This window comes from Centruroides sculpturatus, unplaced genomic scaffold, assembly GCF_000671375.1.
Source record: "Centruroides sculpturatus isolate CEXI.00-Female unplaced genomic scaffold, Cexi_2.0 scaffold3, whole genome shotgun sequence".
Lineage (NCBI taxonomy): Eukaryota > Metazoa > Arthropoda > Arachnida > Scorpiones > Buthidae > Centruroides > Centruroides sculpturatus.
The window spans coordinates 130,136-156,337 of record NW_019384366.1 but is presented as its reverse complement, the minus strand read 5'-3'; the positions used below and the strand labels follow the sequence as shown (position 1 = coordinate 156,337).

Here is a 26,202-nt window from a genome sequence, read left to right as displayed (position 1 = left end):
AATTGAATCGGAAAGGGCATTCTCGGTGGCAAGACTTTTCATTACTAAAATAAGAATTAGAGTGAGTTATCGGAGTATTGACCATCTTTGCTTTTTAAAATCTTATAAAAGTTTGCAATATTTTGTATTATATTTTATTTAAAAAACGAAAATTACCTTCTAAATTAGAAGTTCATTTTTTTAATTTTTAACTCAATTCAAAACATTTTTTTTGTTGTTGTTGTATGCAGTTTCCAGCAAACTTTAATTAATTTTTTTCTATTTGTGAAAATTTCTACGTTATTTAAAGGTAATTTTTATTATAGGCCTATAGACCTAACACAGCATTATTAATATGATTTTGGAGGTTACAGAACTTTAAAATTACTTTAAAAAATGGAAAATAATTAAATCATTTGATTTCAAGATATTTTGTATACCTTAAAAATAATTAATTCTATCCCGAGATAAGCAAAAGACCGGGAAATGAGAAACCCTAGTATTGATGTTAGTGTGGGGGGCACGATTTTGTTCACTCTCTTTGAAAGTTTAATAACTCCTGTCCTTTTTGTCAAAAATTTCTGAAATTTTGCAGGGAAGTTTGTTTATGAGGTGGATTGAAGATATTAAATTTTGGTGGTTAAAGATCAACGGGGTGAGGAGATAAAGGGGGTAGTGTTTATCTCCAATAGGATCGGAGTTAATGAAGATTTTACTTGTTATTTGCATTTACAATTTATAAAACCTATCCATACCCTCAAATTAAGCTTTTTGCCATTATAATAGTTAAAAATATAAAATTTTTAAATAAAATATCATAACAGATGGCGCCACCAAATGTTGCCGGAAAAGTTGAACAAAAAAAGATAATGAGTTGCTTAAGTATAAATTTTGTGTACTTTCTCTACGGGGCGATTCATTTATTTTGCCTGATGCAAAGTTTTTTTTTTTTTGAGAAAAATTAATTTATATTTTTTAATTATTCCATTATCATATAATTATTTTTAATATAATGCAATTAAATTTTCAATTATTTAATACAAAACAGTTTTGCTATTTACGTTATATATGTTAATGCTGTCATAGTCTTGTACATTCCAAAAAATTTGTTAAAACTCGTGCTGAATATCAATTTACTTCATATGCTATACAAAGAAAGCATTTTCTCCTTACATTTGCAATTATAAAGATTTAGTTTTTCTCACAAAAGAATTAATTTTATATATTGTTTTAATAATTTACGACAACATAATTCAATCAGTATGCATTCCAAAATACAAATCATGTTGCAATTAAATTACAACATACTCGAGAAACAACTTACAACATTATTAGTAAAATTTTTAGTGAAATCAAGATAGTCTTGTCAATAAATGAAATGGCAAGATTTAAAATTGCTTTTAATTTAATTTAATTTATTTATTTGTATTAAATAACAAAATAAATGACTAAAATATTTGACATTTCTAAAATATGATGACAATGCGCAGATTTTCAATATGAGAAATTCATTGTACATTATAATGTAATGAAATTTATGGTTCTGTACATAAGCAAATTCTTTTCTATATATATATATAGATGACATTATTATAACAATGTAAAGTCAAATGTTTTGAATAACGTTTTAAAATCTGAAGCCATTTCCACTTCTTCAGCTTTAGTATATTTACAAGCTTTCCAATCAGCACAATGAGGTATATTTAGAATTTCTTCACTTGCTAAAACTTCCCTGTAATATACAAATAACAATTAATTAGAACCAATGAATCAGGCTTCCCTGTAATATTTTCATATTTAACAAACATTTATAATTCATTGATTTACATGAATATATATAATTATTTTTAATATGTATGTTACCTGCCAAATTGAAGAGGAAACTGTGTTCTTATTCTATGAAATAATTTTTCACCAGATTCAAATTCAACATAGAAATACGGTTTACCAGGTGGAACAATCTAAAAAGATCAATTAAACATTACATACTTTTAACAAATACAATGGCCAGAACAATAATAAAATATAAAAATATTCACAGATTAGCAGAAGAAACCATAAATAGCTTCATATTCTTGGAATTGAAAAAGGACAAGATATGAAGACATTTACAGTTTCATCTAATTTGTAAGTACTTTTATATTATACAGTATAACCTCCAAATAGTGGAAACCATTGGGACAGAAAAGTTTGTCTGCTATTTAGAGGTAAATATAATGGATGTCCTATTTGAAGGGTCTGGGGATTGTAGAAATGTTCGTTAAGTAGAGGTGTCCGCTATTCGGGAGTGTCCATTAATGGAGGTTTCACTGTACGTGGGTTGTTCAAAAAGTTCCTTAACTTTTTGAATAGCATGCCTCCAGTTGGTTATTTTTTAATCCGCTTGAATGTATTGTGTCCGCAGAAACCTCCCGAGTAACCTCCTTCAATCCGTTTGTTGATATCTTGCTTTGGTGATTAGTTATGGCCGTTTATGTGAAGGGTGTTTGTGGGGTTCGGCAAAAAATTGATCTGTGGAAATGAGCTCTTTGAAGGAGCAGTGTTGTTCTGTGAAATTCTGTGTGAAACTTGGGAAATCCTTCATGAAAACTTCCCGTGGGTGGGTGAAACATCCCCTGTCCCAAGAAAGCTCGACAAGTTCGCTCAAATGTTAAGGTGACATTGACTGTTTTTTTCGATGCAAAGATGATTGTGCATCATGAATATCTACCTATAGGCCAGACAGTCAACATAGAGTACTTACTACCTGGGGGTTATGAAATGCCTAAGACACAGAATCAGGCGAAAATGGCCTGAACTTTGGAGGAGCAGTGAGTGGTTTCTTCACAACAATGCACTGGCTCATTTGTCCCTCAGAACTTGCGAGTTTTTGGCCAAAAACAAAACTGCCGTGCTTCCCCACCCACCCTACTTACCTAACCTGGCCCCATGTGACTTTTTACTGTTCCCCAAACTAAAAAAACACGCTGAAAGGAAAAAGATTTACCACCATTCCAGAGATAGAAAAAAAAAAACAACAGAGGAGCTTATGAGCAGTCCAGAAAAAGTGTTCCAGGACTGTTTCAAAAAGTGGAAACACTGTTGGGATAAGTGTGTACATTGGGGAGGAAATTACTTTGAAGTGGACCCTGATAAATAAATTGTAAGTGAAGTATTTTTTTTGTAATAAATAAGTTTGGGAACTTTTTGAACAACCCTCATATACTGTAGTTTATTAAAAATTATATAACAATATATTTAACCTATGCTACTTATTAAATAAAGAGTTCAATGAAAATAGATATCAATATACAGAGATAATACCTGACTTAGTTCTGAATGTTTAGGAATTTCATCTAAATTTATATCTTTTTCATCTGCTTGAGAAAAGAAGACTGATTTAAGTCTGTCTATCATATCAAGTGGTATGGGAACAACCTGAAACAATATTCATGAGAATATAAATAACATTAAGAATTACTTAAAATTTATAATACTTGTTAATACTGTTATTCTTATATATAAAATGTTCTGTATAAGAATAACAAGTATTTTCTAGCATTAAATTTTATATTATTTAGAGAATTTTAGATTTATACTTTGAATTATTCACTGAAGCTTTTAATTTTTAAGTAATCTGGGCTAATAGATTATGATATATTGAACAATAGCTATTTAAAAAGTTTTTACCTGAATCTGAAGATGAGAACTTTTATAATTTCTTTCAAAAAACACAACAGTTTTATTTTGAGAATTGAAAAACTTTTTTAAGGATTCTTTATATCTTTCTATTTCATGCAATGCATCTGGTGGAAGTTCAATAGTTGACTGATGATGAGCAATGGGAAGAATAAGTATATGATCATTTGTCAAACCACCTTTAGCTAATGCTAAGTAATTCTATTAAAAATAAATAAATTGTTATGATTATTTTAAATATCTACTACTTTTACAAAATAAATCATAACAAGAACATACATGATCTCCTACACTGACAACTAAATGTTTCTCCACTTCAGGACTTGCTAAACAAAACCAGCATGGTCCTTGAGGTTGATCTGTAATGTTTTTAAAATATAATATCAACATTAATACTCTAGTATTTGAAAATATTTTTAATTATTAAATTTTTATCTATGTTATATATCACCAAAGATGCAATTTAATTGATTACATCCATACTGATGTAGTTAACAAATTCAAACTAAACAAAAAACTTTTTAATAATGAATTATGTTTATAAGAACAAATACAAATTTACAAGTAAATAAATCTGGATGAATCTTCAATTTAGTAATGTTATAATATATTAATAATAAAAGATTATTGTAATTTAATCAACAGTAAAAACTAGCATAAATAAATATTTTCTAAATGAAACTGTTTAAACCAAATTGTTACCAAGCATTGATATGAATCATTTTATCAAACAAATTAAATGTGATATTCAAAATTACTTTATCATTACAGAATAAGAACTGTCTTAATTCTCAAAAATTTCAATATGAAAGTATTGCATCAAAATATATTCTACAGATAAATTTTTACAAAAAATGCTATAAAAATAAAAATTTCTTACGTTTCTTTGGACGAGGAGTATCTACATGACGATGTTTTCTTTTCTTACTATAATCATCATCATCATCAGTGTAATCCATATTATAAAAAAATTGTTGTGTTGCTTCTTTCTATAAAATTTTGTTATAAAAGAATATTTAACAATGAAATTATTATGTACGATAAATGAAAGAAATTATAATTATGAAATACCTTAGGTGTGCAAATTGATTCTGGGAAATTATAAGGACTTTCAGTTACATCTAATGGTTGTTTCGTCAATTCAGTTCGCTCAATTGATGAACTTGGTTCAATAGAAAATGCATACAACCACTTAAAAGAAAAATAAGCATTAATAAATGTATAATTAATAAAAAATAAATATTTAAGTTAATGTTGAATAAGTTACCTTCTCTTTATTTGGATTGCCAACTTTATTTAGAGCAATGAAACGAGTTACATTACAAGTAGATTCTGCTAAAACTTTATGATTTCTGTGAAAAAAAAAAAAAGGAAATGCTATGAAAGTAATTTTCAAAAGAGAATGAGAAGAGAATTCAAATTTTCATCTAAAACTATTTTAACTAAAAAGATTCAATAATATATCTAAAAATATACCTAGTTTTATATTTTTGATATTTATACAAAATCAATTTTGTAAATATTTTAATACATATAAGTATTATATATATAAATTAAGAGCTGTCCATTAATTACATGTACAGTTTTTTATCCACTTTTGATTCCCTCCTCTACATTGTATACAATGATGTACTTTTGGGCAAACCTCTCTCTCCTGTAATTATGTATACAATAGTTTGTGAACCATTGACACTGAAGAAACGATTAAAAAAGATTTTTCTGAAAATATTTTCTAACTGATAGTTTCTTCACATGATTAATAATAATTCTTACAGCTTATGAGAACAAATTTGTATGCAAACAAAACCACTAAAAAGTCTTCATAGACAATGCCTCAATCTCCCACTCATCATTGTGTACAACAATGTACATGTACTTTTGAAACTCCCTTTAAACAGTATACATACTTAATGGGCAGCCCTTTATGTATAAATTATATATACTGTATAATTTTCACACTTGAATTTCGTGTACTTTTGCAATAATTTGCAAAAGTTAATTTAAATGTAATCCATTGAGAGTATAGTATTTTGCAACATGCAATAAATTAATCATCATATTTTGCAATATATTTTTTAAGAAATAATTAAATGGCAAAAATATATAAATTTCAGTATAACAACAGAAATTAATCACTTTTAAGTTTATTTAGCTATGAAATATAACTTTAAACAAGGGAATTCAAAATATTTTATCTTGTTGGTTCATTACTTTTTATCAAAAACTATATAAATATTTATACAGTAATAAACAAAAAAAAAAAAAAAATAATTTACAATATTATGAGAAAAATTACAGTAAGACTGATAAAATAAAAAGCATAGAAAAGTTGGTTGCAAATATGAAGCAAAATTTTCATTTCTCAATAATATATTTTAATAAAATTTTTTAGAATGATTAACAAAGACATTGCCTTTATTTTAAATTGTTAATTAGGTCTAATTATAAATGTATCGTACATAGTTTAACAATGATGAAAATAATATATTATAATTTTTTTCTATATTCCCAAATACTCCAATTCATATTTTTATTATATATTGTTTTGCATTCAGACTGATGCCTTAGTTACAAGTGTCATATAATATTTTATGAAGATAGATCTTTATCCCAAAGCATATATTTTTTTTTCTAAAAAACATTTATAACTAAATAATTTTATCATTTTATAGCATTTATAACTCAAAAGTTTTGATAACTAATTCTATCCTAGGAATATAATAAGAATTTAATAATACATATATTCTTGAATTTTTTAAAACTTTGTTTATTGTATTAGTCTTGTATTAGCCATTAAAAAAATATACAAAATTTATTTTTTAAACTCATAAATCAGAAAAACTTGATAATATTTTATTTAAAAGTTATTAGATAATTTCTGTCTAAAACTAATAATTTTATAATAAATCTATAATTTATTTGGAATTTAAACCAAAATTTTTAATAAAAAAAAAGGTAAATAAAAGTATTGAGAACATTTTTACATTCATATCATAAATATGTTTAAGCATACTAATTCTTCAAAAATACTTTATTTAAAAGTCACACATTTAAAATAATTTTCAATTAAGATTTTGATCAATTTTAATTTTAGTTTGGAATAATATTTTCAAAACTATGATAACAAAATATTTCAGATTATTTACTATCATTTATTCTTTTAAATAAAAAATATTTATTTTTATTATTGTAAATTAACAATGTTAATAAATACAACTTTCGGCTAATCCATTAAATATGGGTATGATTTAAAGAGAGGACAGATTCACAAAAAAATACATCATTATACAGGATAAAGAGGGATGAGTTCAGTCAGTTCAAAAATTGTACATATAATAGCTCTTCACATAAAAGAATAACAATATTTTTTTCTTTATAAAATCAAAAGCAGCATTTTATTTATAAAATAAACTAAAAAATGTAGTTATTGACATTCATAAATACAGTAAACACCNACCAAAGATCTGATACTTTTTGAACACCCCTCGTGTATATATATATATATATATATAATATTTTATATATATAGTGATTTATTATGATCTGCTCTATACAAAAGTTTTACTGAGAATTAGTAGATTTTGCTACTGAATTTATGATTATAGTAAATGAGCTCAAAAAATTTCATACAAGTAGGGGTCACAGACTGGTGAGCCTCAGGCTGGATATGGCCCATTAAGGCTTCATATCTGGCCTGCAGCCTTCATGATTTCTTTTATAAAAATCAACATTTCTAACACATTGAAGGAATTTAAACAGAAAAATTCAAACATCTAACTGTTTAAATAAGTTGTAAAGGCCTGGCGAAACAAGGGCCTTTGTTAGAGCTCTTTCTTAAATAACAGTATGTTTTGGTTTACCGAATAATATTGTATATGGCCCATGTCTGATATACATCTATTTGAGTGACCCTTTGCTGCATTTGAGTTTGAGACCTCTATAGCAAAATATACATCAATGTACAGTGACTTGCTAAATACAGTAATACAATAGTACAGTACAGCAAACACTTCTGGATATTGAAAATATTTATTAATTGTAATTTTTCTATTGTGAAGGAACTTTAAGTTATCATACAATTTTTCAAATAATATTTGTCCAAATTGGTGGAGTCAAAGGTTTACTGTATATATCACTAATTACATATTAAATTAATTTTTATAGGCAATAATTTGCATATTTTTTTACATATCTATAAACAAACTAATGTTCTGTTTTAATTTAAGCTTATAAAGAAAACAGCATTTACTCAAGTGTTTTCAAGTTATCAATCATCATCAAGATTAAAAGAGTTAAAACAAACATTTTCAAACATACAACATTCAAATAAGAATAGACTAACTGTCAAAAATTTACATAATTATTCTTGTTAATATATTTGTACAAATAAAAAGTAAAGTTTTTTTGTTTGTCCAATCTTTGTATGATTAATCATACAAGATTGGACAAACAAAAAATTTTACTTTTTATTTATACAAATATATAAAAACTGATTTGCTAAATAATGCATATTATTAATTTCCTAAATAACATATTACTATGATAAAAATCATAAATCATTTCTTATTATGTATACAAATGCTGTTTTACTCTAATAAGTCCATAATTTAATACTTAGAACAAACTATAATTTTAAAATTAAGCATACCTGTATGGTAGTCGTTCATAATGCACTCCTTCTAGACCAACAAAATGATATCTAGGCTTTGTAATGTAAGCTAATTTAGAAATCATTTCAGATCCACAGTTTTCTAGATTGATTTCTTTCTAAAATAATAAATACTTATTATAATTTTAACTCAATTTTTATTATTATTTCATTGTAGTAATGAAAATTAATAAGATAAGAAGAAATAAGTGAATATTTACAAGTGTTACACCATATTTATCAATATGTTTTGGCCATTGAGATGTCAGAAGAATATCAACACCTTTTGAATTGAGACCTTCTGTGAAGTTTAATATTAAATCTTCAGCATGTTTATTTGTAAACTGATAATTTTCACATTTATTACTATCAGTGTGAATGCCACTTAAGTATGCAATTTTAAGACCACTAGATCCAGTCAAAATACCTTTTCTACCTATAAAAAAAATTACATATTCTTAAATTAAAAAATAAAGATTTATTTTTAAATATAATAAACATAAAATATAATACTTACCAAGGTATGTAATATTGTGTGCAAGTTCACAACCATTTATATCTGGAAAAAACTGTTCATGCTCAGGCTTACAAGGTCCTAACACATATGTAGTAATTGGAGCTATGTAATAAAAATTGATTTATATCTATATATGTTTGTATTATAAAATTTTAATATTTAATAATCATATTAAAAAAATTTAATTAGATTATATATACAGTAGAGCGTCGATTATCCGAAATAATTCCAGTCGGCAAATTTAAATTTTTGCCAGTGCTGCGGCGCTGCAATCTTTGGCTGTCTTGGGCTTGGGTGTTTTTGATACTAAATTAACTTCTGAAGTATAATTTTTTATTGTTTTTATATTTTTCAATATATTTATTTTGTTAGTACAAAATAGAAAAATAATTTTTAACGATACAATAGTCTTCATTAGGCTTAACATCGATGAAAATTCAACGCAAAGTGACACGCAACGGAGAAAAATTTCAACATGGGATAGGTTAATATAATTTTCGTATATAATCAGTTATCCGAAATATCGATTTTCCGAACAACCCCAGTCCCCAATTGATTCGCATAATCGACACTCTACTGTATTACAATTTGAAAGATACTTTTACTATTAAATCATTAGAATGATCTATCACTCAAAAAATTTTAAGAGATAAATCAAATAAATTATTATTATTTTAATAAAGTAAAAATTGCATTACAAATACTAGTCATATCTTGCTTGCTCACCATGTCCAATCACCTGGAACAACTATTCTTCACTACAGAGATGACCTTTCTTTGTAGGCTACAGCTCTGCACAAATATGTAAAATAGTCTAAAATGTCCACATCTCTGCAGTGAAGAATAGTTGTTCCAGGTGATTGGACATGGTGAGCAAGCAAGATATGACTAGTATTTGTAATGCACTTTTTACTTTATTAAATTGTAATTTCTGCCAGCCCTTTTTACAAAAAAATTATTATTAATTATTTTTTAACATAATCAAGAAAAATAACAATAATATATAATTAACATGAAATTAATTCAATATCCATTAAATATTTTAATACACAAAGAATAGTCAGAAATGTTTTAATTATCACATTACTTAGTTAATTTTATTATTACTGTAATTTATGATTTTCCAAAATAGGCCAAAAAGTTTCATTAATTAAGCCTAAATCAATAATTTTAAATTGATTTATAATCTATCTGGGACATTTATCTGAAATTATAATTTATTTTAAGTAGAAACAAACTTTAATGTGGAACATAAATTTCATAAATATGTAACTATAAAATCATGACTTTGACATAAGAACTATGGAAATAAACTTATTCAACTATAGAAAGTTATTTTAATGAAAATCTTACATATGAAAGTTTTTAAATAAAGTACTTCTTTTTATCAATTAATTAAGTTTTGCATTTATGTATACAATAAAATAGAATCATTAAAAAAGCTTTTTATTTTTTATTAATAAGTCTGAGTCTCTGTTTATTTTTTGTTTTAGCAAACAAATCTATTAATAAAACTAATACTAAGATGTTTTCAGGTACTGTACATTCTTGCATAAGATCAAAATATCACTTAAGTACATTAATGACAGTCATAAAACAAATAATTCTAACATTGCAACATTGCAATTATAAAGACAGAAATAAATAAACTAATTTAAATTTTACCACAAACTGTAAAGCTTATATACAGGATATATATATAATTTCTTAAAATTAATATTGAAAAATTGAAGATTAAAACATATATATGTATATAATTTTCAAACCAAAAAAATGTTTATAAAATTCTAAATAAGTTAAGATTTTTATTAATTATTAAAATTACCCCAATTCTGGAGCCTCAGAGTTGATTGTCCACTTATCATAGTGACAAAACTTATTTTGCTGATGATATTAGTGCTAACAATAAATCTTTCTAGTAGCATTAAATGCATTTTGTTTTATATTTAATTAAAATAAAAAACATCTTATCTCAATTGAAACTTACTGTATTTAAGCAATAAAATTTTACAAACATCTGGTTTTGATAATATATCTTGTTTGTTTGTTATTGAGGCCCTTCAAGTTAAGTTGCTATATATGTATATATGATGAAAATCTATTACTATTTGTAACAGATCTTGATCTTATGTAGATATATAGCAATATTAACATATACATATAATAAATGAATAATTATAATTCATTCAATTAAAACACAAATAAATTTTGAATGTAATTAAAATATCTATATTTATTAATAAAAATAAGAAATTCATTATTTTGTTTATTTTTAAGGCTGTCATTTTATAACATGACATATTTTAAATGAAATCTGCACTACATTGAAATTATTTTAAACCCCATCATTGCATGTAGTCAGAACCTGAAGATAACTAGTTAAATTCAAAAACATTTGTATTTCAGAAAATTAAATTCTGTAAATAATTGTAAAGATTTTTGGTTTTTATTTAATAAAACTAAAGATAATTTAATGAAAAAAACTGAATAAATAACTGCATGTACTGTAAGGCAAATTCTCTTTACAAATTGTCTAATGAAACAACCACAGCAGTTTAAATAAGGAAAATGGAATATTTTGGCTAAATGCCAGAACACTGTTTATCTTAATTTGTATACTATATGGAGAAGAAATAATCAAATAAAAATCTGTAACAATTATACAGATATATATTTAAATAAATTATAATTACACATATTTAAGTATATTATGCACATCAATATAAATACTTAAACATGTGAATGTATCTTCTTCATTAATGAGAATTATTTCCTATTTAATTTTTTCAAATTTATTTTAGTTATTTTGTACTATTATCAGTTATAATTATATCTGCAATGAATTACATTATCAAATGTCAAAATTCCTACCTTCAGGACAAATTCTTTTATATTAATTGTTAGCCAAAATATAACATTTAATGATTTGATTATTATATAATATTCATTCTTATTATTGATGCTAAGGGTAAGGTGTTCTTTAAGGGTGCACCGATTAATCGGTAAGTAATCGGTAATCGGCCGTATCGACCACTTAGCCGATTAATCGGTATCAGCCATTCCCCCCGATTAATCGGTTTCAATAATCGGCCAATTTTACATTTTANTTTTGAATGTAATTAAAATATCTATATTTATTAATAAAAATAAGAAATTCATTATTTTGTTTATTTTTAAGGCTGTCATTTTATAACATGACATATTTTAAATGAAATCTGCACTACATTGAAATTATTTTAAACCCCATCATTGCATGTAGTCAGAACCTGAAGATAACTAGTTAAATTCAAAAACATTTGTATTTCAGAAAATTAAATTCTGTAAATAATTGTAAAGATTTTTGGTTTTTATTTAATAAAACTAAAGATAATTTAATGAAAAAAACTGAATAAATAACTGCATGTACTGTAAGGCAAATTCTCTTTACAAATTGTCTAATGAAACAACCACAGCAGTTTAAATAAGGAAAATGGAATATTTTGGCTAAATGCCAGAACACTGTTTATCTTAATTTGTATACTATATGGAGAAGAAATAATCAAATAAAAATCTGTAACAATTATACAGATATATATTTAAATAAATTATAATTACACATATTTAAGTATATTATGCACATCAATATAAATACTTAAACATGTGAATGTATCTTCTTCATTAATNTTTTAAAAACATGCTATTCTTCATTCTTTTGTTTACCAGAAGCTAATTCATCAAATAAATCAGAAAAACTTAGAGATTCACCTCCATCTTGATCATCTCCAGAAGTAGAAGCTTCAGAATTTAATTCTTATTGAGATTTCCTCTACCATATCCTCTTTTTGAAATTTTATTTTGAATCTAATAAAAATGATAAGCATAAAGACTTGTTTTCTATATATGCTGAAAATCTTCTTTTATTGGATTTTCTAGTTCTTCTGTTGTGGTATTAATGCCACTAAAGGAACTACTGATCTTTGCTTTTGATAAGAATTATTTCAGAGTCTCTGTTGTGGGAATTATTGAAGATGAAGTGGCTTCTCGTTTGCTGGCTTTCCACAGTAATTTCTTTGAATGGTTTTACAAATAGAACAATTTTTAAACGAAAGACCACTGATATAGGCTCAACGTAGGAGTTTTATTATCTATATCATATGTGACAAGGGCTTTTTTCTGTTCCAGCATGTAGTATGTAGAATTCCAGAGAGTAGGAACATCTTGAATTAATTTGTGTTTCTGCAAACCTAACTTTTCTTGCAAATCTTCCAATTTGATTACAGCTACAGTAGAATGATTAAAATGTGTGACAATATTTCTATTAACTGTGATTATAGTTTTCACATCTTGTTCAGAAAATATGCATTCGTTTAGTGTCAGCTGCAGCGTATGTATAAATCATGATAATGCTTCTAAGTTGCAATTCCTAATTCTAGCTACCGGATTTGCTGCAGAATCTCTTAGTATTAAGAATATCTTATCACTTGTCAACTTATACTGTTTAAGAACAATTTTTAACTGCTCACTGATACGTGTAGCTGTGTTGGAACCTTGAAAGGGAACAATTTGCAAAACAGCTCTTTCCTGCTGAAAATCATTATTTAACCAGTGGGCTGTTACACTTAAATAAAAAGAATTGTTTGTAGTTGCTGTCCAAATATCAGCGGTTAAAGAAATATATTTTGTTTCTGTTAAACACAGAAACACTTCAGCTTTTTAAACAATGTCGAAGTTTCCATGCGTCAACAATTAAGTGTTGAGATTTATTTTAGAAACAAAGGAAGAGATTGTTGATTTTGCGAGGATATTCGATCGTCTCTTGTTTACCTGACCCGAGGGAGATGGAAATACCAGGTGGAGAAAAATAGTTTTTTTCCACATTATAATTAACTGTATAATTAACTCCAGGATCTCACACTATTAATGCAATAAATTATTATCACTAATCGGCCGATTAATCGGTATCGGCAGATAATGCATGGCCGATTAATCGGTAATCGGCCATTTTGCTTATCGGTGCATCCTTAGTGTTCTTCAAAATATATTAAATAAATTAATATTTATAAAATTTTGTGCTTTAAGTCATAAATTCAGAAAAAATTTTAAGACTAACACATTCATTATAAATATTTCTATTATATACAGTCTATTCTAAAAATTTTTTGTAATATTCATAAATTTATTAAGATAATTGATTTTCATCAAAGTAAATAATTCTCACACATCTTCAAAGACCAAATACATTTTATCTAAATGTCTTTGCAGTTTGAACATATCAAATAGTCAACTTAAAAGTTTGTATCGCATTACAATTAATGTTTATAATAATGTATTTTTAATTTACCTTTGCTAATCTCTTTTTTATATAAATCCCATTGATCATTATTTTCTCCAAAGAAATTTCCTACACATATCAACATCTGAAATTATATTTATATAGATCAGTTATATATTGTTATTTAATGCTTAAACAAAAATTAATAATAAAACTATATAAAAATTAAATTAATTCTAACTTATATTAACAATAACAACTGATTAAACATATTTAACTAGAAATTCTCCCATCAAGCATTACATACTACTACTTCTATGAGAAAGTAGAGATTTCAAGAAATTCAAGAAGAGTGGATAATATTTCTACAAATAAAGTAGCTTATATTATCTGTCAATTGATGTGTCATAACACATTTTAAATAACAGGCTCATTAGATCATTACTTTTGACTGGATAATAGTGTGTCAAATGATCTATACAGAAAGTTTTCAAAAAAATTTGTTGTAGAGATGACGCAATGTGGCTATGTTTTAAATTTAACATTTAAATTTAATAAAGTAAATTTAAAATTATGCCATTTGCCAAAATATTTTAAAATGTAACTTAAGGTAAATGATGTCACTGAGCTGAAATTGATAAACTTTTTTTAATAGCTAATAGCTGATATTTCTGCAAATATGGCTTGATTGACATAGTTAACCTTCACTAGAAACAAATACAGACACTGCGAGAGTTTTTCTATAAAAAGCAAGAAACATCACAACTACATAAAGCAATAACTCTAGAAGATTCAAATAACACACCATTAAGCAATCTTAGGTTCAAAAGGCACTCCATGGCAGACATCTCTACAATCTGGCCCAGAATTTTGTTGACAAAACTGCATCAAACAGCTGGTTAGCTCAGGAATGCCTTTTTGGGGAGATGGAAGGATTCATGATTGCCATACTGGATCTGGTCATAAATACTAACAACTACAGAAAACATACTCAAAGATACAACTCACAAATGACACATGTAGAAAATGTCACATCATGCCAGGAACTATACAACATATCACTTCAGATTGCAAGCTATTGGCACAGACAGATTATTTACATAGACATAATCAAGTGGCAAATATAATACACCAAGAGCTTGCAAAGAAACACAATTATTAAACATCCACAAACAATACTATAAATACATCCCACAGACAGTATTGGAAATCAACATGCACAAAATGCACTATGACAGAGTATGTACAATCACAGATAAAACAATATATCACAGACCAGACATCACACTCATTGACAAACACAATAAAATCACATACATTATAGACATATCCATTCCAAACACTCACAATATACAAAAATATTGTGCACTGAAAAAAATCAGTAAGTACACAAAACTTGCCCAGGAAATAAGGCATCAGTGGAGGATGGATAGGGTGCTTATTGTACCCTGTCATTCTCTCCTGTACAGATGTCATACCACACACACTACACAAAAGCCTGGAAACATTATAATTGAATAGAAATACACACACTACACTACACTATAGAAGGCCACTATATTGAATATGTCATATTGTTAGGAAATTCCTGAATACAGACACACACACTGACACACTTATTTAATTTTAGTTTTGTTTTGGTTGCTATGCCTTGACTCTGGTCCGGCATGGTACACAGCAACCAGTGTCAACCGAGTATAACTCACTAAACTCAACATAATATTATAATAAATAAATATTCAAGTTGTATGTTTTTAAAATTGTTTTAATGCCAAAGTAAATAAGATCAGAATTTCCACTAATTATAAACTAAGTAATTTATTCCACTTAATGTTATCAATTGGTTATCATCATCATTATCAATGTGCTTACAATAAGTAGATTCTACTATATTTGCTGATTGATGGATAGGTGGCAACATTGGTGTAAATATAGAACATACATAGGTGATTCAAAAAGTAAGGTAACAAGAGCTCTCCTGTACAAATTTTATTTCACAGGCAGATATAGTGATACAGATTATTATGGCACTGGTACATATTATTTTTCAACATAGTCATCATGCTTGTCCAAACATTTATTCCAACAATATACCATGGAATCGATTCCAGCAGAGAAGAAATCTGCATCAAGTCCCTTCAGCCACATCATGATGGCTTGCTAAACTTCCATATGGGTTTGGAATCACCTACCACCAGATGCTTTTTCAATGGTCCGAAGAGATGGAAATCATAGGTTGCCAGGTTGGGGCTATAGGAAGGATGTTCTAGTACCTCCCACTTGAAACGCTGTAACAATTCAGTCATGTTCTTTACATTGTGGTCAGGCATTGTTGTGCAGCAACAGGACACCTGTTGAGAGAAGTCTACAAGGTCTGTTCAAAAAGTATCGGACCTTTTTTTTTTTTCCGTGTAAACCAATGATGCGCGAGAGGCCTCCTTTGGTGAAGTTGTGGAGGAGACAGTCATGCACAGCCCTGAATTTTTTCCCGCCTGCAGGAAACATCAGTCGTTGGCAATCGGCTTATGAGTGAGGTAATGTAGTGCACTCTCGTCGGATTCCACTAAGCTGGAAAATGACTGAACAACGTGAGCAGCGATATTACATCAAATTTTGCCAAAAACCTTGGCGATACGCAAGCGTAAACCATTCGCAAGATTCAGCAGGCTTTCGGGGACGATCCTCGAGGCCAAAAAAAGCGCGGCAGGTCCGCAGCAATATCAAAGGTCATGTTGACAGTTTTTTCGACTCTCGTGGGGTGGTGTGTCGTAAGTACGCACCACAAGGCCAAACCATCGCAAAGGCGTACTACCAGGAGGTCCTTCGTCGTCTTTTCGATGCTGTGCGACGCAAACAATCGGATCTGTGGTCGATCAAAACTTGGCAGATCCATCATGATAACGCATCCGCCCATTCCGCGCATCTGATTCGGGCTTTCGTCGCCAAACATAACACTCCTGTGGTTCGTCACGCTCCGTACGCTCCCCACATGGCTTCGTGTGACTTTTGGCTATTTTCCAAGCTGAAAATGGCGCTAAAAGGAACCCGAATTTAGTCGAGAGAAGACATCATGCAGAATCCGACGAACTGGCTGATGGCCATTCCAAAAGATGCGTTCCAGCAGTGTTTCCAGCAATGGCAGGAACGCTGGGAGAAGTGTATACATTACCAAGGAGACTACTTTGAAGGGGATTAAGGTTTTGTACCTCAAAATCAATTAATTTTTTTTTGCCGACCAAAGGTCCGATACTTTTTGAACAGACCTCGTAGATTGTTTTCTGCGAATTGCCTTCCTTAACAACATCAGTGTATGATAATACGAGTCAGCATTCACTGTTGCTCTCACACTATGCACTTCCACATTTGACCATGTTTCTGTGAGCACAACCATCTTCCAAATGATATTGCGAGAGTTTGACACAACGTTTGCTCCATCTAATGCCTGTGCAATAAAGCTGAGGTCTTTCGATGCTGCCCTAATGGGAAATTTGAACAAGAGGAGGAATATGACATCCATGAGAGCTCGTTACCTTACTTTTAGAATCAGCCTCATACTTGCCACATTGAATTTCAGATTTGAATCATCTATATCATACATTCAAATTTTTCATGGATGATCTGTTCAGATATGATCTTATTTCTCCACTATTGGCTGCCCCTTCATGCACCTGGTCAATGTTATCATGGCACATGAAATGCCTTCTTAATGTCCACAAAGCAAAATGTGTTGGAAAATATTATTCACAAGCTTTTTTGTTTCAAATGAACCTACAAATGCCATTAAAGAAATATCAAAGATTTCTAGATATACCGATTTAAAAAACGTCAAGTAAAAGATATCTGTGCTTTCTGAATTTTACATCATTTAATACTTGATTAGAAACAAAACTGAATTTCTTTGTATCATAAAAATAAATAGTTCCATATTTCTAAATACTGAATACAAAATTCAAAAATTATGTAAAATATAGACGGTACTTATCAGTTAGAGCACTGTATGTCTTGTCATATTGTGTGTTGTGTTCCAATATCATGCATGCTCTGTCATGTCATACACTATCACATTGCTTATTAAACCATGCAGCCCAAATTGGAATATGAGTTCAAACAATGGATTTAAAGTGTAAAAATTGAAATTTAATAAAACTTATTTGTTTCAAAAAGATTAAAAATATATTTTTTTCTTTTTGCATTTAAAATCAGATTAGTTATTTTTAATAATTGATTCATTTCACAAATAACCTATTGTTATCTGTTAGTATGGAAATCAGTCTATGATTTCAGGATTTTAGATTAGAGATACTGTTGAGGAGATAATGTATTTAGTATTATTTTCAATTTGTTACAGTTGAAGATGTTATGTTAATTTTCTGTAGGAATTTGGTATATTACATTCTCAACATTTTTTTTAGAAAGGGTAATAAAATGAAGTTATGTTAAGAGTATGAAAATCTAAGATGAAGATATAACAAAGCAATTTATAGGTGTGATTATGGTATGTGGCCTACCACATGGATGCACAGATCAACAGTTAGTTTTGTCTTTTTCTTCAGATCAATTTTTGTTATGTTAAGGAATAAGTGTCCTAAGTTTTGCATGCAACATTTAAATGTGAACTGTTACTGTAAGTGAAGGAAAGTAAGTTATTATTACAATTTAAAGTAACAAATAAAAGCTTTAATGTAACAATAATAACAAAAAGTAATTAATTGCAATATTTTAGAAAATTACTCTTGCTATAGAATTTGAAATAAATTTTGCTTTTGAATTTTTGAATTGTGTGCTTTTTTTTTACTCTGATACAAGACAATACTATGCAAAGTGGTGTGACATTGAAATGCAATACATGACAAGACATGACCTGTGGGCTTTAACTGGTAAGTACCATATTGATTAATACTACTTACTTCAAAAGGTCCATTCTTTTTATTAACAGCAGTTACTCGGGAGAAAAGTTGATTGAATTTTCCCTCCACATCTCCACTCACCAAACTGAAAATCCAAAATAAAAATTTTTTCTAAAACATATAGTTTAATTCTATTTTTTAAAATTGTTCAATGCAATTTTTAGGTATGTAGGAAATTTTACAAATCTATACTAATATTATAAAGAGGTAACGTTTGTAAGTAAGTAAGTAAGTTTGGATGTAGCGGGTAATCTCCGAAACTACTCATCCGATTTCAAAAATTCTTTCACCAATATTTAGAATGGAACTTCAGGGTGGACATAGGCTGTATATTATTACTGTATATATTATATTATTACATTAGGCTGTATATTATTCCGTTAAACATTCATATAAATTAAAAGATATAATCTAGGTTAAGGCTTTTATGTCCAACAGATGGCGCTATGAGTACGACACCCTAAGTTTGCTTTTCTGTGAGGCATTATGCTTTTTGGTGAAAATGAACTAAAGCAGATCATCATCTATCTGTCTATATAAATAAAAATGTAATGTTCGTTTGTTCCTACTGATTCCTTTGAAATTTTGACACAACGCTGCATTTGAATACGCACGTGTTTTTATATAATATACATGTCAAAATTCCCCTCACTGAAGGAAGATGGTTAGGATTAAGCCATTAAGACTTACCATAAAGAACTCTGCTTCTATTATACTATTTTAGATGCGTTTTTTATTGCATTTTAATAGGGTACGTCAACAGAATGTACACTAAGAAGGGATTTTTCAATATTCCCCCCGTGGGGGAAGTGTTATGCATTTATAATAGATACATTTTGAGCCACAACAACACGTGGCGGGGTCTGCTAGTAAATAAATAAACTAGAAATTAAACATTTCTTTAACATGAATTAAATATGAGGGTATTTCAATAAATAAGGTGGCAAGAACTCTCATGTGAGTAAATTTCCTTATATGATATATGTCCTACCAGGGCAGATTATTTAGAGCACTGCTTTCTTTCCAAGCCATCAAGACTATGTTACCTATCAGCCATACTGTTCACCATCCATCTCTAAATGAAAATAGATTTGGGGTTATGTGCAGTATTTTCAATAATGGCAGGATACATGTTACAGAAGAGCAGTGACCAGGCCATCCAATTACATCTACAATGGATGACAATGTTATCTGCATCAAATGCCCGACAGGAGGACAGATACATGAAATTTAGTGTTATTGTTATTGTTTGCAAGAAGTTCACAGAACACTGAATATCATCTCACTGGATGCCATGCATAACATTGGAAGTACAGGAATGTATTCACCCACTGCATACCAAAACAACTGACAGAGCTCCAAGTTTTCATCTATTTGGTCATTACCTTTGCTTTGATTTTTGCACCATATATCTATTTTCTTTTTTGAGAGTTAAAAAAAAAAATTTAAGTTACAGAATCACAATCAACCAAACTTTTTCATGTAGGTTACACAGAACTTGCTGCATAAATTTTCTAAATTAAAAAGTATTGTTCTGTCTCATTCTAAGTACTCATCATTATAGGCCTATAGTTAAATGTCATTAGCATGAATGGTTACAATGATTAAGAAAGTATTTGTGTTAGTGACTATCATTTGTGTAAAAAAATAATTATAAAATACAGTAGATCCCCCTATAAAACTGTTTCCTATAGTTATGATTCCTATAAGACGGTGAAAAAATTGTGGCGGTATCCGTACACAACGGTAAAATAACTCCTATAATTATGTAAAACGTCATCGGGCAGCCGAACTACTTTCCTGCCGTCCGTAGCACCACGCTACGGACGTTTAGGCGAATAAATTGAGTTTAGTATCGTCTGTTCATATAATTATATATAAATTAGGTACTGTACATATAATTATATATTAATTATATATAAATTAGGTACTGTATATATAATTATATATTAACTTAATTTATTGTAACTTTATTATAATTAAATATATATTTTTCGCCGTCTAGCGTCACGCTACGGCGAGTTAGGCGACCTATCGTCTGTCCAGTACTGTAATTTTATACATTTCTTGTGAAAGAAACATTTCTTATTTAACGGCCATAAAAATTATTTATATTAAGGATGTCTCCAAAGGTCAACGAAGTTTTCGCAGAAAAATAATATCAGAAATCGCGGCCGCGGTTTGATGCGCTGTTCCGCGACGAAACCAAGCTTTAGCAACGGGCGTAGTCGAACGGTACACACTCGGTAAGCAATCCTACAATTTTTTGTTTATAACGTAGTTTATACGGATTATTTCCAAAAAAATATACGTATTTTGGAAATGTTGAGTCGAATTAGTTTAGAATCGATTAATTTTATGGAAGAAAACATTTCAAACAGCCATAGTCCGTAAACTGTGATTCCTACAAAATTGATTCATAAAGAACGGAACATATCTACCGTCTTATAGGGGGATCTACTGTAGATATATTTTAGTTTCATTTCAGAACTTAAATTTTCATGAATTTTTTGGCTAATAATATAAGTTTTATTTCTATTTTTCCAAATATGTTCATTGATTTTTTGACAATCTCAAACTATTCAACAAACACTACAATTTTTTCTCATTCTTTTAATCTTTGATAAAAATGTGGGATAACAAAAAGTATGTTAGTACTATTTCTATTTTTTTTTATTTGCCATTATCTACCTCATTCAAAATTTCAAATTTTTCCTAAAAACAAACTTTATTGAATTTTATAATTCATTTTGTTCAAGATATAAAATAAACACTACAGCAAAAGTTATTAACAGTATATTTCACAAATGCACTGTCATATAATTTTTTAGAAAAATTCCAAATTCTAAAAAAGTAGTGGTATTACCTGATGTTAGCCCAACATCAAAAGGTTTATGGTAAAATGTCATAAGTCATCAAAATCTGTATCATCTCTATGCCAAATGCTAAAAAGGTCACAAAATTATGCAAAAAGTAATCCAATTTTTTATTTTTTTATCCAGTCTACCCAAGTCAAACATAAAAAATGAACAAGTTTCTGATTATCTCTTTTCTGTGGGAAGAGGTTCATGTTTTTAATTAAGGGAATAGAAACTGAAATTTATCTTTATCTATCTATTGCATATCCAGAGCTGTCATAGTAGTTTTTCCCTTTATCCCATACTAGTACATTTTTAAACAATGCAAACATCTCAAGGACTCCCTTTACTGAAATTTCCATCACATGTAAAATAACAGAAGATTCAAAGAAAAAGTAAGTTTTAGTTTGCATCAAGAGATTATTTTCCTGTGTGGTGATGAAAATTTTGTTTTAAACAAACTGATAATTTTAAAGAAAGTACTGTATAATCCATATAGAATTTGACAGGGTTGGGAAATAGTTCATGTTAACATGATTTGTCTATACTACATAACAAATATCATTATAATTTCAAATTGCTTCTTTGTTAGCATATTTGATTAATCATTATGAATTAGACTGCATTAGTAATAAATAATGCAATATTTTTTGAATAATTTACTATAATACATAAAACTTTGTTTACATGTTTCAGTTTCTTTGTCACTGTCGTTATTAATTTCAAATTGCACTAAACAACATTAAATTAAAGATGTTTTGCATTTGTGAAAAATAGATACTAAATTTTAAAATCACAGTTAACTTCACAAATTCAGTATAAATTTGTGTGTAGATGTTTGCAAAACTTTATTTTATTACAAGTATTAAAATTTCTTTATTATTCAAATAATACTTGAGACTGATTTCATTGGTTATATATCAATTTAAGCTGAATATGATGCAATCATTATCAATTAATTCTGTCTTGTGTAATCAGTATATCAAGGTAGTAGATTTTTCTCGAGTCATAAAATTTCCCATTATTAATATCAACTATCAACGACCTTTCTAATAACGTGACTTCAATGAAACACGTGTCGCAAGATGATGAGCTTAACTGATAAATCTACAGACAAATTTACGATATTATTTATGGGATGGCTTTCTACTTATAGAAACGAAACTGAAAGTGGAGAAATTACGCAATCATCATCAGCTGATTTCTTTATAATCAAAGATTTCATAAAATAAACACAAAATACGTCACAAAGAACAATTGTATGTACTGTACAGTACAAATGTAACGTAGAGACACGTGGTCACCATAGAAATCGACATACGTTTTCAGTTTAAAGTGTGTTTCATGTTTTAAATATACGTGACGTTTTCTTTGTATTTACAATTATTAAACATATTCTATAACTATAAAATAAAATTTATATACTTACATTTTTAACATTTTCTTGTTAGATGTCATTTACAATAAACGAAATTGATGTCTAACGAAAGCCGATACTAGCGCCATCTCACATTTTAAAATAAACCGCCCAATTTCGTAATAATAAATTTTAATATTCGAAATTGTTTTGAATAATTCGAATTATTATTAAAAATTTTATATTATTTATAATAATTATTTGCATGCGAACTTTAATCATTTTATTTGATAGAAACATACGTCATGTGGTATTACTCAGCGCGTAATTATAAATTGAAGTAAAAATTGTCTTTAAAATGAATAATATTGCGCAAAAATTTGAATTTGTAACGTAGTTCGTAAATAACTTTTAATTTATATAATTAGACTGCAGAAATAAATTGCGTAATGTATGTTGTATTTACCTTAGTACCGCATTGTGAAAGTTTTGTTGTAATTTTAGAGATTTCAACTTTTTTTTTTTTTACAGGTATTAAATCACACGTTCAAAAATAATAATAAAATTCATTCTCTGGCTATATTTTAATGATAATTCACTAGAAAATGCATGAAAAATTTATCTTTTCAGAATGAAATTTATTAAATATCAATATAATACTTTATAAATTTCAAATTACCGTTTCTAAATATTTACATGTCATCTAAATAGATACTGTATTTGCAACATTTTATATAAATTTACAAATATGATTACATTTCATTTATCTTCATTGTTTTAAAAATTACTTAAATATTGCATAGTACAAATAGCAATTATTAATAATCTGCCATACTAAAAACAGAAATATTAAAATTTCAAATAAATTATTTCTCCCAACTTAAAAATACTGTCCTGAAATATAAACTTAAAGCTTTAAAATTATTTTTTGTACCACAGTTTTTTTCTTTGTTTATAATATGAATACTTTCTATCAAAAAGTCCATTTGATTTGTGCAACTTTGAATATATATATATATTTGTTTCTTCTTACATCAAACAATTTTTTTTTGTACATCTTGAACAAGAATTTTAATAGTTTTTTATAACCAGTTTAATATTTCAACCAGTTTTAAATTTTTAATTACTCAATAAAATTTAATCAACAATTTATGTTAACTCCTAATCTCTTTTAAAACATATTTATGCCAGATGAGATGGAATGGCTTGCTGTGCTTGCTGCTCAGCATGGAAGTCATATGAACACTGTAATAGAAAACTTAATTATACATCTGATGACAATAGCATTAAATACTAATTAATTATGCTTATTATTATTTTTTTATATTAAAGCTCAATTTTTATCAACATTACAATATTTATTAAGATTTTATATACAGTAAGACCTCGCTTAATGCTATCTCGATTAACGCTGATTCGATATAACGCGGTCTGCTCAAAACCAAAAAAAAAAAAAACCTCAAAATTTATGCCAATTCAAATTATCGCAGTGTTTCATTGATTCGTATATAATACAATAATTTATGAACACGAGCCAATCAGCAAAAGGCAGAAATTAGTCATAGCACTGTACTTCCCTTAAATCTATGTTTGCTTTGTGCAATTTTTGAAAAAATATATCATCATGGATGCCATAGAAAATATCAACTTCGCTTGGCAAGAATTAACTGATGAATGCATGAAGGAAATGTGAAAGAAGTTATGGCTGAAGGCAGCGGCAGCCTTATCCATTGCGAGGCTCTGGGCGGCAGATCTTTGCGAGGCCCTTGTCCTTTGTGCAAAGTATGTGAATTGAAATAGTAGGCACTTATTAATATTAATATATACTGCACTATAAATTAAATTTATTTTATTGTTATAACTAATAGCCAAGGATAAAATAAAAAGTTTTAAATATCAACTTTTTTCTACTTGGTTGTTGCGCGAGGCCCCGGGCGATTGCCCTGCTCGCCACCCCCTAAGGCCGCCACTGGCTGAAGGTATCCAAGAATTCTCAACAAGAAGAGCCTAACGCTGTATCATTAGGTTAACCAAATTGTCAAACTAATCGATACAGCAGGACTAGGAGACGTAGATGACCAGGATATGGAGAAGTTACTGCAGGTTTCTGGTGAGAGCCTTACTAACAACAATCTTCAAGAACTGACAGAACAAGGAATTCATGTAGAACTGGAAAATAGTGATTCTGAAAACAAAGAACCCAAAACATTTCTCTACAGATTTCCTTACTAAAAGTTTGGTAATGATAATCGAAATTGTTGATTAAATTGTAGCAAATGATCCAGATTTTGAAAGGAGTGCAAAAGCAAAACGAGGTGTTTTGGATGCAATCTGCTACCAACATTTGCTTGAGGAAAGAAAAAAAAGCTTCAAATGAAACTACATGACTTTATTGCAAAAAACAAGAATTTCAGAAAAGCCAGGACCTTCATCACAAAAAATAAACTTTACATTTCTGTGTGCATATGTTTGTGTTATGTAACATATATTATTATGCAAATTAATATAAAAATAACTTAAGTAATATAATATAAATATAAAAATAACTTAAAGTAAAATCTGTTTATTTTTGGTTTGTGTTCCCCTTTCCCTATTTACTCTATGTTAAAATGACCTCGTTTAATGCTGTTTCGTTTAGCACTTTGTCCTATAGGAACGCATCCCCTGCGTTATGCGGGGTCTAACTGTATCTTAACTTTACTTGATATTAAATTTTATATCAAGTAAAGTTGCCAGTATGATTTACAGATTGGCATAATTATTTTTGGTCAAATGACTTTCATAAAATGTGTAAGATTTCTCAGTTTAGTGTAAACAGATACACAAATCAAATTCCTCTAACCGTTAAGCAGACAATTGTAAGTGTACTAAGTGGGACCGTTATCATGAAAAGTGTGCTAATGATATCAAATTCAAATTCAAAACTATTAGGGAAGCAACAGATGTATAGAAAATCATTTACAACAATTGTAAATGTCAGATATTATTGTTATACAGTAGAGTGTCG

General features: G+C 28.3%; 2 protein-coding genes across 6 annotated transcripts in view; both read right to left on the bottom strand.

The window, feature by feature from the left end:
* Window positions 1-1,382: 1,382 nt before the first annotated feature.
* LOC111612459 (CWF19-like protein 1) lies at window positions 1,383-23,350 on the bottom strand. Of its 2 annotated transcripts, XM_023353674.1 has the most exons (14): window positions 23,268-23,350; window positions 18,981-19,065; window positions 14,143-14,218; window positions 8,823-8,924; window positions 8,527-8,741; window positions 8,306-8,424; window positions 4,925-5,009; window positions 4,729-4,848; window positions 4,538-4,646; window positions 3,937-4,016; window positions 3,649-3,858; window positions 3,283-3,396; window positions 1,843-1,940; window positions 1,383-1,711 (listed from the first exon to the last, which is right to left on the bottom strand). In XM_023353674.1, the coding sequence occupies exons 1-14, from the start codon at window positions 23,294-23,296 to the stop codon at window positions 1,570-1,572; spliced, it is 1,584 nt and encodes a 527-aa protein (XP_023209442.1). In that variant the 5' UTR covers window positions 23,297-23,350; the 3' UTR covers window positions 1,383-1,569. The 2 variants fall into 2 exon arrangements, with proteins under 2 accessions (XP_023209442.1, XP_023209446.1); XM_023353678.1 differs by lacking the exons at window positions 14,143-14,218; window positions 18,981-19,065; window positions 23,268-23,350 and adding an exon at window positions 10,648-10,889.
* A 497-nt stretch (window positions 23,351-23,847) lies between these two features.
* The window catches only part of LOC111612406 (multivesicular body subunit 12B-like), a 30,532-nt gene continuing 28,177 nt past the window's right edge, over window positions 23,848-26,202 (bottom strand). For all 4 annotated transcript variants that reach the window (XM_023353616.1, XM_023353623.1, XM_023353631.1 and 1 more), the window contains one exon: window positions 23,848-24,440. In XM_023353616.1, coding sequence (XP_023209384.1) covers window positions 24,378-24,440 — 63 coding nt within the window. In that variant the 3' untranslated portion in view covers window positions 23,848-24,377. The remainder of the gene's footprint in view (window positions 24,441-26,202) is intronic.